We start from the raw sequence: 18,552 nt of genomic DNA, 5'->3' as shown, positions 1-18,552 counted from the left end.
ATGGGTCCTAAAGAGTCATGTATATTTATATACACCAACCCCCTGACATCATACCCCCTTATCATGCAGACGGTAAGTATGTGGCCACAGGAGATCCATTCACTTAGACATTGTATCCATTATTAAAGTTACGCTTGTGATCTTATCTTGATATAGATAGAGCATAACATATAGACATTGTCTTCTTTTGGCAATGAAGACCGATGACGATCAGCTACCTATCAGAACCAGTTGGTAGCCATACATTTCTGTTTGCAGTGGCCACTACTTGGGAAATGTAGAACTACCAGCTATTCAAATGAATGACCACTCATATAGTCCTAGGCGGTCCAGAGCTAGGGATTCGGGTATGCAGAATAGAAGATGTCTTATAGTGACTATACACTTAGATAGCTTGTTCAGTCTACAATAATGCCTTCAAACTACCCCATGCACATGCACACCAGGCTTGGCTGAGTGTCCATGTGTTCTCAGTAGATGAAATGGAATAAGTCAAGCAGGTTAAAATCCATAATGCCTGACCTTCCTTTCATTCGGCCACTACATAGTCTGGCTGTCTTCCCACAATCACTGGCATGAGCTGACATTTGGTCAGACTCCATTAAAGGGGTTAGACATTGACATATCCACTATCCACAGTATTGGGGCTAACTTTATAATCATTGGGGGTCTCAGTAATGGGACCCCAACTGATCATGAAAATTGGGTTTTGTTGTACCACGTATACTCTGTCTGCCCTATCTCTATGACGATGACTAAGATTTCGAGCACGGCGCGCGGCTATCTCTGTCAGTGCCGTAGGGATGGATGGAGCTGCCAGCGCATGCAGAACTGGCTGCTCCCTTCATCTCATGTGAAAACGGGGATACAACAGAACCCCATTTTCATGATCTATGAATGTCCCATCTCTGAGACCCCCAACAATCGGCAAGTTAAACCCTGTCCTGTGAAATAGGTGCTAACTTGTGTGTCAGTGGAGAATCCCTTTAATGGGTTGCACACTACAATCCAGTGAGTTCTGCTTCATATCCTATTGTTCTTCTAGATGATCTAATCTCCATAATTATACTATGGATAAGTATAGAAAGGACTATCACTAACCTATAGTTCACTGATCCTTATACTGTATCCTATGCAATATCTACTAGCTGCATAGTATAGTATAGGTCACACTACATTGTGTTCCTTTCTGCTCCACTCCTCCCTACACCAAAGGTTCTCCTAATCCTCATCTCCAGCATGTTGTCTCATACACTATGTCTAGGTGGACCCCCGTATCACGTCTCCCTCTGGCTCCTCCACCATCCAGACTCATGTCGCTTGCTTGCTAGTCTTCTGTGTTAGTTTAGTTGTGCAGCTTGGACTCTGCTGCCTCCATCACATCTCTTTTCAGATGCTAGAGCTCAGGGTGATGGTGAATGTTGCTGACTTGGGAAAGATTTGTCTGTTCATTTAGATGATGAGGTAACCGTGGGGAAGTTCTATGCCACCTTCCTGATACAGGACTACTTTAGGAAATTCAAGAAGCGCAAGGAACAAGGACTGGTGGGAAAGTACCCTACAAAGAACTCCACCGTGGCCCTACAGGTGACTGGCTTTTATTACTTTACTTTTCATTTGTGTTTTTGTCTTATGTTAGTTTAGATTATTCGGGTGTTTGAAGCAAGATGAATAATTTTAGGCTAAAACAAGTCATGACAACATAGAACACGTCCCTGTACAATAAGGTGCAGACAACCTACAAACAAGCAGATATATTGGCTGATGGCTTAGTTCCCATTCTCGATCTTGGAGCCTAGTGAATTTCCCATAGCTTGTTATATGGCTCAAGACTACAAGAGGGACCCACCAAGGACCCAAGATCAGGGAGAAGACAATCCATTGTGAAGCTGCCATAGAGCCAACAATTTGCGTCTAGGCTAATCTTTCTTTTATTGGTTTATTCACTATAAATTATTACATGTCTGGAGTGTGAAAACTGATAACATCAAAGTATATAATGTACGTAAGTAAATATCCACATATAGAGATCAAGAGCGGCTCCATAGCTTTCAGGTAGCCATTGTTCTTGGTTGTGGTGAACTATTAAGCTAAACATACCGTCCTATCTACACACTCTATGGAACAGGAGATAAGTGGATTGAGAAAATGTTGTGTGCCAAAGATTTTAATCCGCCTACACATTGATGTGTCCAGTGGATGGCCATAAGCAGTGATGAGTCTAGTGGACGGTCTAGCTCATTAAAGAATCCAGTGGTCGTTCAAACTCAGCGATGAGACTAGTGGATGGTCCTACTCAGTGATGATTCTATTGGGCGGTCCTACTCAGTGATGATTCTAGTGGGCGGTCCTAATCAGTGATGATTCTATTGGGCGGTCCTACTCAGTGATGATTCTAGTGGGCGGTCCTAATCAGTGATGATTCTAGTGGGCGGTCCTAATCAGTGATGATTCTAGTGGGCAGTTCTACTCAGTTCCAACACCGTGATGAGACTAGTGGATAGTCTTACTCAGAAATTAGTCCAGTGGACAGTCCTACTCAGTGATGAATCCAGTGAACAGTACTACACAATGATAAGTCCAGGGGATGGTCCTACTCAGTGATGATTCTATGGGGGGTCCTACTTATTGATGATTCTAGTGTGGCTTTCTACTCCGTTCAAACTCAGTGATGAGACTAGTGGATGGTCTTACTCAGAAATGAGTCCAGTGGACAATCCTACTCAGTGATGAATCCAGTGAACAGTACTACACACTGATGAGTCCAGTGGATGGTTTTACTCCTTCAAGACCATAGACAGCTGTCTGTATAGTATTCATGTCCTTATAGTACACCTGTCCATATAGTATTCATGTCCTTATAGTACATCTGTCCATATAGTATCCATGTCCTTATAGTACGCCTGTCTGTATAGTATCCATTTCCGTATAGTATGCCCTTCCTCCCTTGGGGGAGCTCCCAGTCCTTGCCCTCCCCCCAGTACATTGTTGGGAAGTTTCTATCTTTAGGGTCAGGTGCTCTGTATAGAGCTGTGCGCAGCGTATGTCGTCCTATGGAGAAACCTGCCCAGGGTTAATTTGTCACTCATCTACAGTGTAACGAGCCTCCTCTATAGAGACGGCGGGGGGAGAGGTCCGCCTGTTGTATGTAGCAGAGTGCAGTGTGACGTTCAGCAGAGCACGGAGCAGCATCCATGGAGCAGGGAGACATCCAGAGGCTGGAGCACTTTGTGTCCTATGTGCACTGCTACAGCGTAGGTTTCCATCTTCTCTATCATTCCCTATATTGTTAGATTTGGGATCATTCACCTGTTGATTTGTATAATTTGCTGTGCCGGCTGGATGATACATTGTGGTGTTAGGTGCATAGTCATTGCTGTTATTGCTTGGATTTCTGCTCTGGAGCAGTGTAATTCTGCAGTGATGCTTGTGTCTGTAGTGTAGCGGAGATAGTCATGTGTTTGCTGTTTAACAACTGTATGTATTATTGCATGTATTATCTTATAATATGAAACTTCCTAAATGTATTCTGTCTTCTATTATGTAGTAAAGGAAAGGACATTATTTCTCTTCCCAGATCTGTTCAGTTCTTCATTTCCATCTTTTTGCTAGGATGAAAATGTAAGGAGTTTCCTTATGTATCCTGTGATGTACATAGAGATTAGTTACAGGTGATAACAGCCATTTTGATGATTTTATACATGGGACACAGGAGATGGATTGGTTGGCAATGCTCCTCTATTTGCTGAAGACACATTCGTGTGTAATAGGAATGAAATAGTTAATGGCAGCAGGAAAAATTAAAAATAATTTGAGGTTTCAGTGAAAAAGAGTTATCCTTTATCTTAGTATTGTACAATCTTAAAGGGATTTCCTATTAAAGACATTTATATTAGATCTACAGGATATTCCCTAGTCATATAATAGATGTGGGGTACCCCCTATTTTCAAAATTAACCCCTAAAGCTGTTTTTTGGGGCATCCAAGTCTTGTCCAGACGCACAGCGATGCTCAATTTTTTTCTGTAAAAGTAGGGACGGATAGTTTTAGGGATAGGTATAGGTCCCAGTTAGGTGAGACCCACATCTATCAGACATTTGCACTCCCTAAATGCCTTTAATGTGAAAACCCTTTTGCGTGGTTGACCGATGTCTGGAATTCTCTATAAATGTTCACAATCTTTCAGTAACAATTCAGGAAACTTTGTCCCAAAACTGCAGTCAAAATGGGATGGGATTTATGCAGATCCAATGCAAAAAAATTACTTTTTTTTTGCCTAGTTTGAAGAGTTGCTAGACTAAGCATGGTTCCTTAGTCCAGACTAGGATGGTTGTATCCAGCTGTAATCCTTTAGACTTTCCGCAAGCAGCAGAAACATTGTAGAATGGAGAACGGAGCTCAAACTTTCATTGCAATTTACCTCAGCTGAAAAAGTGACCTTAAAGGAAACCTACCACTTGAAGTGGCAGGTATAAGAGGAAACTACCGAGCACCAGCTCAGGGTGAGCTGGTGCCGGAGCTTAGTTTTGTTAGTGTTTTAAACTGCTGTATCGCGGTTTAAAACACTTTTTAAACTTTATGGCCGAAGCTGCTTCGGCGCAGGGAGTTACGCGCTCGGCGCACCATGCGCGCGACCGTGCACCCGGCTACATAGGAAGTGAATGAGAGCCGCGGCACGGTCGCGCGCATGGTGCGCCGAGCGCGTACCTCCCTGCGCCAAAGCAGCTTATCCCTTATACCTGCCACTTCAAGTGGTAGGTTTCCTTCAAAGGAAATCTACCATTTGATTTCATGCATTATGAACCAAACATATCTTGAGAATGCTGGAGCTATCTTGAGCTGAGTGGTTTTACTGGAAAAAAACTACTGTAAAATTCAGGAGCTTGGGAAAGCTGGGTTGCATGCTGGCTGCCTACTTATCCTACATTACACGGAGTTCCTAAACTGTCCAGACTAATCAACTTCACTTGGATAACTTATACACAGCAGCTGGGGGATAGTGCTGCGATTGATTACTTTTGCCTGTCAGGCACCATGCAGTGATTACAGTGTTCTCTGAAGCAGTGCATAATTAGGGTAAGGGGAGAAAAGCTGGAGCCAGCCACAGGAGCTCCAGAGCCTCATTATCCTTAATGTTATAATAGTTTTTTCAGCAAAACCACTAAATTCAGGGATTATACAAGATATGTTTCTGCATCAGTGTAGCTACATCAGTCTCAAGGTATGTTTGGTTCATAATGCATGAAATCAAATGGTAGGTTTGCTTTTCCACTGCAGATTATTTTTGCAATGTTTCTTTGGGGTGTCATAAATCCAACCCACTGCACTGCTACCGTTTTACACTGTGTTTTTACCTTGTGGCTAATCCACATGTAATACATTGCATGTGCAGAGCAGTGTTGGAGAACCTTTTACAGACTGGGTGCCCAAATTACAACAAAAACCCACTTATTTATATGGCAACATGAGGAGTAACTTGTTGCTCCCTGCTCTGCCATGGCTTTCAATCATATTGGCATCCCGTGGGCACCAATACAGTAGAAAGAAGAAGGAGAAATGTAGGATTATTTTTGTAGCTTCTTTCCCGGGTCCCCGGAACAGGATGAATTGTAGGGCTTAGAGCATGAGCTATAATGATAATCCAGCTCTGTCCACACCTCCTGTAGTCCCAGGCAGCCATAGATATGTCACTTTAAAATAGCCCTGATCATGGCACATCAAGGGCGTCTTGAGGACTTGAGTCTTGTCTGATGAACTCTGTGCTGGGATGACAACCTGGGTGCCCACAGAGATGGCTCTGAGTGCCAGAAGTGCCAAAGATTTGCCACCACTGTCCTACAGTAACAGCTAGTTCCAAGTTTTGATGAAGCCCTAGACCAGTGATGGCGAACCTTTTAGTGACCGAGTGCCCAAACTGCAACCCCAAACCCTCATTTAACGTGAGGTGCCAACCAAAAATTAAAGAAGTAACTTATTGCTCCATGTTCTTCAACAATGTTCAATTACACTGGCCTCCTGAGGACACCAACACAGTAGAAAGAAGAAAAGAACATTTGTATCATTGTAGCTTCTTTCCAGTGTCCCTCTGTACAAAGAGAATCATGGGACCAGCAGGAGGTCCTCCAAAAATAATTAGGCCCTGTCTACACATTCTCCCTCTTCCTACATTCCCAAGCAGCCAAGTAAGTCACTTTAAAATATCTCTGAAAGCAGCATCTTTGCTTCCATGTTGCTTGGAACTGCAGGAAAATTCTTTGAGTCCTGTCTGGTGTGCTAGGGCAATGGCCCGGGTGCCCACAGAAAGGGCGCGGAGTGCCGCCTCTGGCACCCGTGCCATAGGTTTGCCACCACTGCCCTAGACTAATGGACCACCATGTCTGTAGTATAACAAATATCTCCTTTGACCCACATGTAACAGACTCCTAATCTGTCTCCATTGTCTGTGTGTTCTGGTAGCGCAGTCTGCGTTGCACGGTCTCCCTCTCTCCGTTGCGATCTGCCACTGTTTGAAAACTATAGAAAGTGATTTGTTACATTCCTGCGGCTTCTTTTCTTCTTTTCAATGAGGCACAGTCATCCCGAGCCCGTACTGTGATCATAAAGCCTAATTATACGGGGGGCCGGGGGAAAGTGTATAGTTAAGTGTTCCTGTAATTACATATTTCTATATTCCACCTCCGAGCAGGAGACGGCTTTTGATGAGTGCTATTTAGTATTCTTGCCCCCGCTTTAAACAAGAGATTAGTCAGAAGTAATAGAAGATGACGGCACAGATGTGAGAAGTTGCCCGGTGCTGTGGTGGAAGTGTCCGCAGCCCTGGCAAACCCAGATCAGTGTTGGTAAACTAATAGAAATTGGGTTGCTCACTGCTTGTACTTTAGGCTGCGGCTTAAAGGAATCTGTAAATCATATGGATATTGAATTGAAAGGGAACATCACCAGGTCTGGGGCACTAAAAGACCAACAGACCCAGGTTTATCGGTAGACCCATTGTTCTGATATGGACTTTAGCCCCTTACCAGCTCCCTGACCTACTTGTACATCATGTTGTGCTTCTAGTTAGTCATAGTTATTGGACAGATCTGCATTGACATGGGAAAAGCAAAGAGAAGATGAGAAGGGTCCAGAAGGTGAACCTTGATCCAAAGGAGATAGAGGGATAGAGGAGACAGAGTCCATTTCTTCATGGGTTGCATGGTCCACTTTTAATTGATTGAATGGCATTATTGATTGTATTATGCACTCATGTCAAATTATTTTAATATAAATAATACGTTTTTGGGTGAGGGTTCACTATAGTCTTTAAGAGCATTGTTCATGACCTCCACCAATTCCAACTCTGGTAGATGTTGTCCCACTTATTCTCATGCATTCAGAATTTTTTCTATAGTCCCCACCATTCTAGTGCAATAGGTAGCATTAGCTTCAGCACCCAGTATGTTCATTATTTTCTCTACTGCCAAATGGGTGGTCATGTGTATCAGTGCTGCCAAGGAGCACCCACCAGAAAGTAGATATATAGCATATTAGGTGGTGAACTGCCAGAAGTCATTGCTCAGGAATGGTTTGGGTGAAGAAGCAATTCCAGTGCAATGAGTTGGAGAAGGTAGTGCTCCTAGACCAGCGGTGGCGAACCTATGGCACGCGTGCCAGAGAGGGAACTCAAAGCCCTCACTGCTGGCACACGCTCCATCCTCCCAACCACTGCCAGGTGCGGACAACCACTGTCCCAGCTAAGCTTTAAGACAGAGCAGGGCGCTGACACTGCATGCTCTGTCACACTGATCACAGCAGCGCACAGGACAGTAAGCGTCCCAGCGATGGCAGCGTAATGATGTCATTACGCTGCCAGCGCTGGGCACCTTACTCCGTGTGCGCTACAGTGATCAGCCGGAGGAGCGTGGAGTCTGAGGTGAGTTTGAGTCTGAGGACAGTAACGCCCCGCGCCGGCCCACTCCCGTCTGGCCGCGCCCTCCGCTCGGCCGGTTGCGCCCCCCCTTCACGCCCCCCTGCTGTGAAGGTGGCGGATTGGGGAAAATAATCGCAAAAGCTAGCAATAAGCTAGCATTTGCGATTATTTCAGGGCCTCTGCGCCACTGGCGGTGCGCAGAGGTCCTGATAAATATCCCCCTCTGTCTCTAAAAGGTTCGCCATCACTGTCCTAGACCATGCATCATATATTGGGGCACATTTATTAAGGACTTTGCGCTGCACATTTTTGAGACTGTGCAAGTTCTCCTAGGCTGAAACGGCTTGCACAGGTATTAAAGCAGTGTCTGCGCCGCAATTGTGTTACACACGGGACCCTTTTGTGCCGCGGCTGTGCTGGCTTCCATGCGACACAAATTAGGGAGTGTGCCGTCCGTTGGGCCGACTGATTCGGACTGAGCGCGGGATTTAGCATGCAAATTGTGTTGCACACCCAAAAAGATGGAGAACTCTGGCGGGGCAGTGGCGACTGATCTTAGTGAATCGCCGCACCCAGCATACACAGAAAATTGCACCTTTAGTGCATTTTCAGAATTTTTAAGTAAATGTGCCCCAGTGGGTTTATTTATCAATTTGCAAGATATTTGGAGTGTGCTATATTGGTCCACATGTATTAACCCCTTAGCGCCAAGGCCCTTTTTCGGTTTTGCGTTTTCCATTTTTCAGTCCCCACCTTCAAAAATCTATAACTTTTTTATTTTTCCATGTAAAGAGCTGTGTGAGGGCTTGTTTTCTGGGTAACAAATTGCACTTTTATAGTAACGGTATTGAATATTCCATGCCGTGTACCGGGGGAAAAAATCCAAATGCAGTGAAATTGGTGAAAAAACACATTTGCGCCGTTTTCTTGTGGGCTTGGATTTTACGGCTTTCACTGTGCGCCCCAAATGACATGTCTACTTTATTCTTTTGGTCGGTGCGATCACGGGGATAACAAATTTGTATAGGTTTTATAATGTTTTCATACATTTAAAAAACTTAAAACCTTCCTGCAAAAATTTTTTTATTTTATTTTGACATCTTCTGGCGCTAATAACTTTTTCATACGGAGCTGTGGGTGGGTTTTTTTGTGACTTTTACTACTTCTACTTTTAGGACTGAACAGCCTTTTGATCACTTTTTATTGAATTTTTTTATACTTTTAAAAATGGCAGAAAAGTGCCATTTACTACTGTATATGGGGATTTTCCTCCATTCATTGCAATGTGCGAAATGAGCCCTCTCCATGCACCCGCACCCAGCGTGATGTACTAGTGTTTGCACCAGTTTTCATTACAAAGAATCTCAAAACTGCTTGTCCTGCACTGTGTCCAACAAGACAGGCAAACTTCACTGTTTTTGATAAATGTGCGCCACCGTAGTTTCATACTGGTTTGTGCGTTGAGTTACAAATAGTTTATTTTCGGCAGTGAATGTTTTGTTTTTGTTATTTTCCAGTCTAGACAGCGAGTTCTGCAGTAATTGCATGAAGCTGATCCTATCGCAGGTGCTCCTCTCATGAGATGAAACAGCCGATGACACCCTTGCTCTACACCTAGAGGAGAGACAGTTCAACCATCACCATAGACAGGGGGCATCCTCTACACCTAGAGGAGAGACAGTTCAACCATCACCATAGACAGGGGGCATCCTCTACACCTAGAGGAGAGGAGGATCTACCATCACCATAGACAGGGGGCATCCTCTACACCTAGAGGAGAGGAGGATCTACCAACACCATAGACAGGGGGCATCCTCTACACCTAGAGGAGAGGCAGTTCTACCATCACCATAGACAGGGGGCATCCTCTACACCTAGAGGAGAGGCAGTTCTACCATCACCATAGACTGGGGTCATGCTCTACACCTAAAGGAGAGGCAGTTCTACCATCACCATAGACAGGGGACAACCTCTACACCTAGAGGAGAGGAGGATCTACCATCACCATAGACAGGGGGCATCCTCTACATCTAGAGGAGAGGCAGTTCTACCATCACCATAGACAGGGGGCATCCTCTACACCTAGAGGAGAGGCGGTTCTACCATCACCATAGACAGGGGGCATCCTCTACACCTAAAGGAGAGGAGGTTCTACCATCACCATAGACCGGGGCATCCTCTACATCTAGAGGAGAGGCAGTTCTACCATCACCATAGACCGGGGCATCCTCTACACCTAGAGGAGAGGCGGTTCTACCATCACCATAGACAGGGGGCATAATCTACACCTAGAGGAGAGGCGATTCTACCATCACCATAGACAGGGGGCATCCTCTACACCTAGAGGAGAGGTGGTTCTACCATCACCATAGACAGGGGACATCCTCTACACCTAGAGGAAGGGAAATTCTACCATCACCATAGACAGGGGCATCCTCTACACCTAGAGAAGAGATGATTCTACCATCACCATAGACAGGGGGCATCCTCTACACCTAGAGGAGAGGAGTCTCTATCATCACCATAGACAGAGGGCATCCTCTACACCTAGAGGAGAGGCGGTTCTACCATCTCCATAGACAGGGGGCATCCTCTACACCTAGAGGAGAGGCGGTTCTACCATCTCCATAGACAGGGGGCATCCTCTGCACCTAAAGGAAAGGCAGTTCTACCATCACCATAGACAGGGGGCATCCTCTACGCCTAGAGGAGAGGCAGTTCTACCATCACCATAGACAGGGCGCATCCTCTACACCTAGAGGAGAGGCAGTTCTACCATCACCATAGACTGGGGTCATGCTCTACACCTAAAGGAGAGGCAGTTCTACCATCACCATAGACAGGGGGATTCCTCTACACCTAGAGGAGAGACATTTCTACCATCACCATAGACAGGGGGCATCCTCTACACCTAGGGGAGAGGCAGTTCTACCATCCCCATAGACAGGGGATATCCTCTACACCTAGAGGAGAGGTGGTTCTACCATCACCATAGACAGAGGGCATCCTCTACACCTAGAGGAGAGGCAGTTCTACCATCACCATAGACAGGGGGCATCCTCTACACCTAGAGGAGAGGTGGTTCTACCATCACCATAGACAGAGGGCATCCTCTACACCTAGAGGAGAGGCGGTTCTACCATCACCATAGACCGGGGCATCCTCTACATCTAGAGAAGAGGCAGTTCTACCATCACCATAGACAGGGGGCATCCTCTACACCTAGAGGAGAGGTGGTTCTACCATCACCATAGACAGGGGGCATCCTCTACACCTGGAGGAGAGGCAGTTCTACCATCACCATAGACCGGGGCATCCTCTACACCTAGAGGAGAGGCGGTTCTACCATCACCATAGACAGGGGGCATAATCTACACCTAGAGGAGAGGCGATTCTACCATCACCATAGACAGGGGGCATCCTCTACACCTAGAGGAGAGGTGGTTCTACCATCACCATAGACAGGGGACATCCTCTACACCTAGAGGAAGGGAAATTCTACCATCACCATAGACAGGGGCATCCTCTACACCTAGAGAAGAGATGATTCTACCATCACCATAGACAGGGGGCATCCTCTACACCTAGAGGAGAGGAGTCTCTATCATCACCATAGACAGGGGGCATCCTCTACACCTAGAGGAGAGGCGGTTCTACCATCTCCATAGACAGGGGGCATCCTCTACACCTAGAGGAGAGGCGGTTCTACCATCTCCATAGACAGGGGGCATCCTCTGCACCTAGAGGAAAGGCAGTTCTACCATCACCATAGACAGGGGGCATCCTCTACGCCTATAGGAGAGGCAGTTCTACCATCACCATAGACAGGGGGCATCCTCTACACCTAGAGGAGAGGCAGTTCTACCATCACCATAGACTGGGGTCATGCTCTACACCTAAAGGAGAGGCAGTTCTACCATCACCATAGACAGGGGGATTCCTCTACACCTAGAAGAGAGACATTTCTTCCATCACCATAGACAGGGGGCATCCTCTACACCTAGGGGAGAGGCGGTTCTATGATAGCCATAGACAGGGGGCATCCTCTACACCTAGAGGAGAGGAGGTTCTACCATCACCATAGACAGGAGGCATCCTCTACACCTAGAGGAGAGGCGGTTCTACCATCACCATAGACAGAGGGCATCCTCTACACCTAGAGGAGAGGCGGTTCTACCATCACCATAGACCGGGGCATCCTCTACATCTAGAGGAGAGGCAGTTCTACCATCACCATAGACAGGGGGCATCCTCTACACCTAGAGGAGAGGCGGTTCTACCATCACCATAGACAGGGGGCATCCTCTACACCTGGAGGAGAGGCGGTTCTACCATCACCATAGACCGGGGCATCCTCTACATCTAGAGGAGAGGCAGTTCTACCAACACCATAGACGGAGGGCATCCTCTACACCTAGAGGAGAGGCGGTTCTACCATCACCATAGACAGGGGGCATAATCTACACCTAGAGGAGAGGCGATTCTACCATCACCATAGACAGGGGGCATCCTCTACACCTAGAGGAGAGGTGGTTCTACCATCACCATAGACAGGGGACATCCTCTACACCTAGAGGAAGGGAAATTCTACCATCACCATAGACAGGGGCATCCTCTACACCTAGAGAAGAGATGATTCTACCATCACCATAGACAGGGGGCATCCTCTACACCTAGAGGAGAGGCGGTTCTACCATCACCATAGACAGGGGGCATCCTCTACACCTAGAGGAGAGGCGATTCTACCATCGCCATAGACCGGGGGCATCCTCTACACCTAGAGGAGAGGCGATTCTACCATCACCATAGACAGGGGGCATCCTCTACACCTAGAGGTGAGGCAGTTCTACCATCACCATAGACAGGGGGCATCCTCTACACCTAGAGGAGAGGAGGATCTACCATCACCATAGACAGGGGGCATCCTCTACACCTAGAGGAGAGGAGGATCTACCATCACCATAGACAGGGGGCATCCTCTACACCTAGAGGAGAGGAGGATCTACCATCACCATAGACAGGGGGCATCCTCTACACCTAGAGGTGAGGCAGTTCTACCATCACCATAGACAGGGGGCATCCTCTACACCTAGAGGAGAGGCAGTTCTACCATCACCATAGACAGGGGGCATCCTCTACACCTAGAGGAGAGGCAGTTCTACCATCACCATAGACAGGGGGCATACTCTACACCTAGAGGAGAGGCGGTGCTATCATCACCATAGACAGGGGACATCCTCTACACCTAGAGGAGAGGTGGTTCTACCATCACCATAGACAGGGCGCATCCTCTACACCTAGAGGAGAGGCAGTTCTACCATCACCATAGACAGGGGGCATCCTCTACAACTAGAGGAGAGGAGGATCTACCATCACCATAGACAGGGGGCATCCTCTACACCTAGAGGAGAGGAGGATCTACCATCAGCATAGACAGGGGGCATCCTCTACACCTAGAGGAGAGGAGGTTCTACCATCACCATAGACAGGGGGCATCCTCTACACCTAGAGGAGAGGCAGTTCTACCATCCTCATTGATGGTGATTCTGTAAGAGCAGTGAAACTATGGAACTCTCTGCTGCAGGAGGTTGTGATGATGGACACTATGTACATGTTCAAGAGAGGCCTGGAGCAAAAATTTCATAGGTTAATGGAAGAAAACATTTTGTTAGGATTTGTGTCTTTTCCGATGTTATCTACTGTGATACTGTAAAGAACAAGTAACCAGAAGCCCTAGTGGTATATGATGTCTTTATAGGACCCCCTTGTGTTGTACAATATCACCCTGTGGGGGGGTTCTCACGATGATAAAGGGACTGGATGTGTTTGATGCCAAAGCTGTGAACCAACTGAGGAATCTCTGCTTCTAGGACCGTGGTCTGATGGACATATTCTCATCTGTGTTAACTTTTATCCAGGCTGGACTGAGAACACTCCATGACATTGGCCCTGAAATCCGCCGAGCAATATCATGTGACCTGCAAGATGACGAACCAGAGCAAAACAACCACGAGGAGGAGGAAGAAGATATCTACAGGGTAAATACCTACCAGCTTTACTGTGACCAAGAGCTGGAGCTACAAGCAGACATCACCAGAGCAGTAACCCACCACCGTATAGCCCATCATCACTATATCCCCTCCCCCCACTGATATAGCCCATCATTGCTATAGTCAACCAACATTATACCCCATTACTGCTATATCCCGTCACCACTGTAAACAGTGGCCATTATACCCTATCACCATTATATCCAGCCACCACTATACGCCATCACCGCTATACCCCATCACCGTTATAACCAGTCACCCCTTATATCTCATCACAGTTATACCCAGTCACCCCTTATATCGCATCACAGTTATACCCAGTCACCGCTTATACCCCATCACCATTATACCCAGCCACTGCTATACCCCATCACCGTTATACCCAGTTACCCCTTATACCTCTTCACCGTTATACCCAGTCACCCCTTATACCCCATCACAGTTATACCCAGTCACCCCTTATATCGCATCACAGTTATACCCAGTCACCGCTTATACCCCATCACCATTATACCCAGCCACTGCTATACCCCATCACCGTTATACCCAGTTACCCCTTATACCCCATCACCATTATACCCAGTCACCCCTTATACCCCATCACCATTATACCCAGCCACCGGTATATCCCATCACCATTATATCCAGCCACTGCTATACTCCATCACCGTTATACCCAGTCATCCCTTATACCCCATCACTGCTATACCCAGTCACCCCTTATACCCCTTCACCTTTATATCCAGCCACTGCTATACCCCATCACATTATACCCAGTCACCGCTATACCCCATCACCGTTATACACAGTCACCTCTTATACCCAGTCACCCCTTATACCCCATCACCATTATATCCAGCCACTGCTATACCCCCATCACATTATACCCAGCCACCGGTATATCCCATCACCATTATACCCAGCCACCACTATACCCCCATCACATTATACCCAGCCACTGCTATACTCCATCACCGTTATACCCAGTCACCCCTTATATCCCATCACCATTATACCCAGCCACCACTATACCCCATCACCATTATATCCAGCCACTGCTATACCCCATCACCGTTATACCCAGTCATCCCTTATACCCCATCACCTTTATATCCAGCCACTGCTATACCCCATCACATTATACCCAGTCACCGCTATACCCCATCACCGTTATACACAGTCACCTCTTATACCCAGTCACCCCTTATACCCCATCACCATTATATCCAGCCACTGCTATACCCCCATCACATTATACCCAGCCACCGGTATATCCCATCACCATTATACCCAGCCACCACTATACCCCCATCACATTATACCCAGCCACTGCTATACTCCATCACCGTTATACCCAGTCACCCCTTATATCCCATCACCATTATACCCAGCCACCACTATACCCCATCACCATTATATCCAGCCACTGCTATACCCCATCACCGTTATACCCAGTCATCCCTTATACCCCATCACCGTTATACCCAGTCACCCCTTATACCCCATCACTGCTATACCCAGTCACCCCTTATACCCCATCACCGTTATACCCAGTCACCCCTTATACCCCATCACAGTTATACCCAGTCACCCCTTATACCCCATCACCATTATACCCAGTCACCCCTTATACCCCATCACTGCTATACCCAGTCACCCCTTATACCCCATCACCGTTATACCCAGTCACCCCTTATACCCCATCACTGCTATACCCAGTCACCCCTTATACCCCATCACCGTTATACCCAGTCACCCCTTATACCCCATCACAGTTATACCCAGTCACCCCTTATACCCCATCACCATTATACCCAGTCACCCCTTATACCCCATCACTGCTATACCCAGTCACCCCTTATACCCCATCACCGTTATACCCAGTCACCCCTTATACCCCATCACAGTTATACCCAGTCACCCCTTATACCCCATCACAGTTATACCCAGTCACCCCTTATACCCCATCACCATTATACCCAGTCACCCCTTATACCCCATCACTGCTATACCCAGTCACCCCTTATACCCCATCACCATTATACCCAGTCACCCCTTATACCCCATCACTGCTATACCCAGTCACCCCTTATACCCCATCACAGTTATACCCAGTCACCCCTTATATCCCATCACCATTATATCCAGCCACTGCTATACCCCATCACCATTATACCCAGTCACCCCTTATACCCCATCACCATTATACCCAGCCACCACTATACCCCATCACCGTTATACCAAGTCACCCCTTATACCCAGTCACCCCTTATACCCAGCCACCACTATACCCCATCACCATTATATCCAGCCACTGCTATACCCCATCACCATTATACCCAGCCACTGCTATACCCCCATCACATTATACCCAGCCACCGGTATATCCCATTACTATTATACCCAGTCACCCCTTATACCCCTTCACCTTTATACCCAGCCACCACTATACCCCCATCACATTATACCCAGCCACCACTATACATCATATATAAAGCTGTGCACTATGTTGAGGCAATGACCATGCCAGCTTTCATTGGTGCTGGATATTGAATCCCCCTATCTTGGTATTGATGGGTAGGCAATCAGTATCTAGTCTTGCCTGCAGGATACACCTAAGCTCTATGGTCCGTGATCTGCACTTTAACTTCTTCAACTGTTTCCACTTGCAGAGAAATGGGGGTCTCTTTGGAAACCACGTCAATCATGTGGCCAATGACAGACGTGATTCCTACCAGCAAACTAACACCACCCGCCGCCCGCTGCACGTACACCGACCATCAATACGCTCTGCCAGTGACACTGACAAGTCTGTATATTCCCACACGGGAAACTCCATACATCACAACCATCATAACCATGAGTACTCCGGGAAACACGTATCCAACTCCACAAATGCCAACCTAAACAACGCCAATGTCTTCAAACCTATGAATGGGAAACATAGCAGCCTGTCAGTCCACGACCACACATCTCAAAACGGCTACTACACCTACAGTAGGAACGACTACGAGAAACCACGGAAATCCAGTATAAAGAGGTAACAATAACGTACAGAACCTATGATGGGGCAGTTTGGGGAATAGCAGTGCTCATAGTCATCCTCACGCCCTGAACTAGAATAATTTTTCAATTTTTCAATTCTAAAAATGGCCTTGATGAGGGGTAGAAGAGGATATTCTGCTACTTAGTAAGTGAATCTTGAAGGGATAGTCCGCAGGAATAGGGAATACATTACAGATTCGGAGAGCAGTATTTACTTCTTTGGGGCTCCCATAGTGAGTCAAATAAATCGTGTGTCCCGAGTTGCCACTTATAGAAAACTTTACCTGGAGAAGCATAAGACCCTAAAGCAGTGGTGGCAAACCTATGGGCACCCAGGCTTTACCCCAGCACAAAACTCACTAGGCAGGACCTATGGCCTCCCCCTGCAGTCCTAGGCCACCCAGGATGTGCTGTGATCAGTGCTTTCTTAATGTGACACATCCTGGGCTATCTACTAAAGAAGGAGCGAGAAGGTATGGCCAGGGCTGGATTATCATTGGAGCTCCTGCTCTGGGCCTTGTGATTCTCCCTGTTCAAAGGGACCCTGGTGAGAAGCTCAAATAATATTGCAAATTCTACTGTATTGATGTCCTCAAGACGCCAATACAATTAAAAGTGGAGACTGAGCAGGCAGTAATAAATTACTTACTTAAATTTCAGTTTTGGCACGTTGCCATGACTAAGTGGGTGTTGGGCACTTGGTTCCTTAAATATTCGCCATCACTTCCCTAATGGGTCAACTATATTATTATACTTACCCTATTTCTCATTCACTGCTAGGAGCCACAGGTCATGTGACTCCCAGGCACAGAAAGTGTCCTGGTGCATAGGGGTGACCCACGGCTCCCAGCAGTGAATGAGAAACTCTAAGGCCCGTTCCACACTTGCGAGTGTGATGCGATGAACTCGCATCACACGCGCAACGCAAGCTGCCGGGAACGCACGGCCCGAGCGATGCACACCGGGAGTGAACTGACATGCTGAGTTCACTCCCGCAGTGCAGCGATCGGGCCGTGCGTTCCCGCGAGTGTGATGCGAGTTCATCATTTTTGGTGCCCTGTTTTAGCAGTGTTTTGCTCCACATAGACTGTGCAGAGGGATGAACTAGAACATGCTGAATGCAAGTGACATAATGAAGTTATTTGTCATGTACACATATTGTATTATGGGTTAATGTAATGGCACAGGTCTGCCCCTGCACCTCTTGGCACTCAGAATCCCTCTCATTCAGGCTGCCCAATATACAGGTGGTATCAGAAGTGCATATAGACCTCGTACAGCTGCTATAGTCACAGCGAGTAATCAGAAAGCACAGCATAGTAACATATAGGATTGCATTACATCTTTACTCTAACATGCTGCATTGTTCTCCCTATGGGTGCTGTATATGTGCATCGTGTGCACCCAATGATCACGGACATAGCTTCTATAAGAGCACATCCATAGCAGGGTGATACCATCTACCATTCACTTGCTACAGAGTAGTGGGGGCTTCTTGATAGGTCTTCTGGCCCTGTGAATGTCACTATGTGCATGATGTGTTAATCT

General features: G+C 46.9%; 1 protein-coding gene across 32 annotated transcripts in view; it reads left to right on the top strand.

The window, feature by feature from the left end:
• CACNA1D (calcium voltage-gated channel subunit alpha1 D) overlaps nucleotides 1-18,552 on the top strand; it is a 260,786-nt gene that overhangs the window by 233,948 nt on the left and 8,286 nt on the right. For all 32 annotated transcript variants that reach the window (XM_072126691.1, XM_072126697.1, XM_072126674.1 and 29 more), the window contains 3 exons: nucleotides 1,457-1,587; nucleotides 13,828-13,947; nucleotides 16,632-16,999. In XM_072126691.1, the coding sequence (XP_071982792.1) occupies nucleotides 1,457-1,587; nucleotides 13,828-13,947; nucleotides 16,632-16,999 (619 nt within the window). The remainder of the gene's footprint in view (nucleotides 1-1,456; nucleotides 1,588-13,827; nucleotides 13,948-16,631; nucleotides 17,000-18,552) is intronic.

Source organism: Engystomops pustulosus, chromosome 10, assembly GCF_040894005.1.
Source record: "Engystomops pustulosus chromosome 10, aEngPut4.maternal, whole genome shotgun sequence".
Classification (NCBI taxonomy): domain Eukaryota; kingdom Metazoa; phylum Chordata; class Amphibia; order Anura; family Leptodactylidae; genus Engystomops; species Engystomops pustulosus.
The sequence above is the reverse complement of the archived record's forward strand: the minus strand, read 5'-3'. Positions and strand labels throughout refer to the sequence as shown.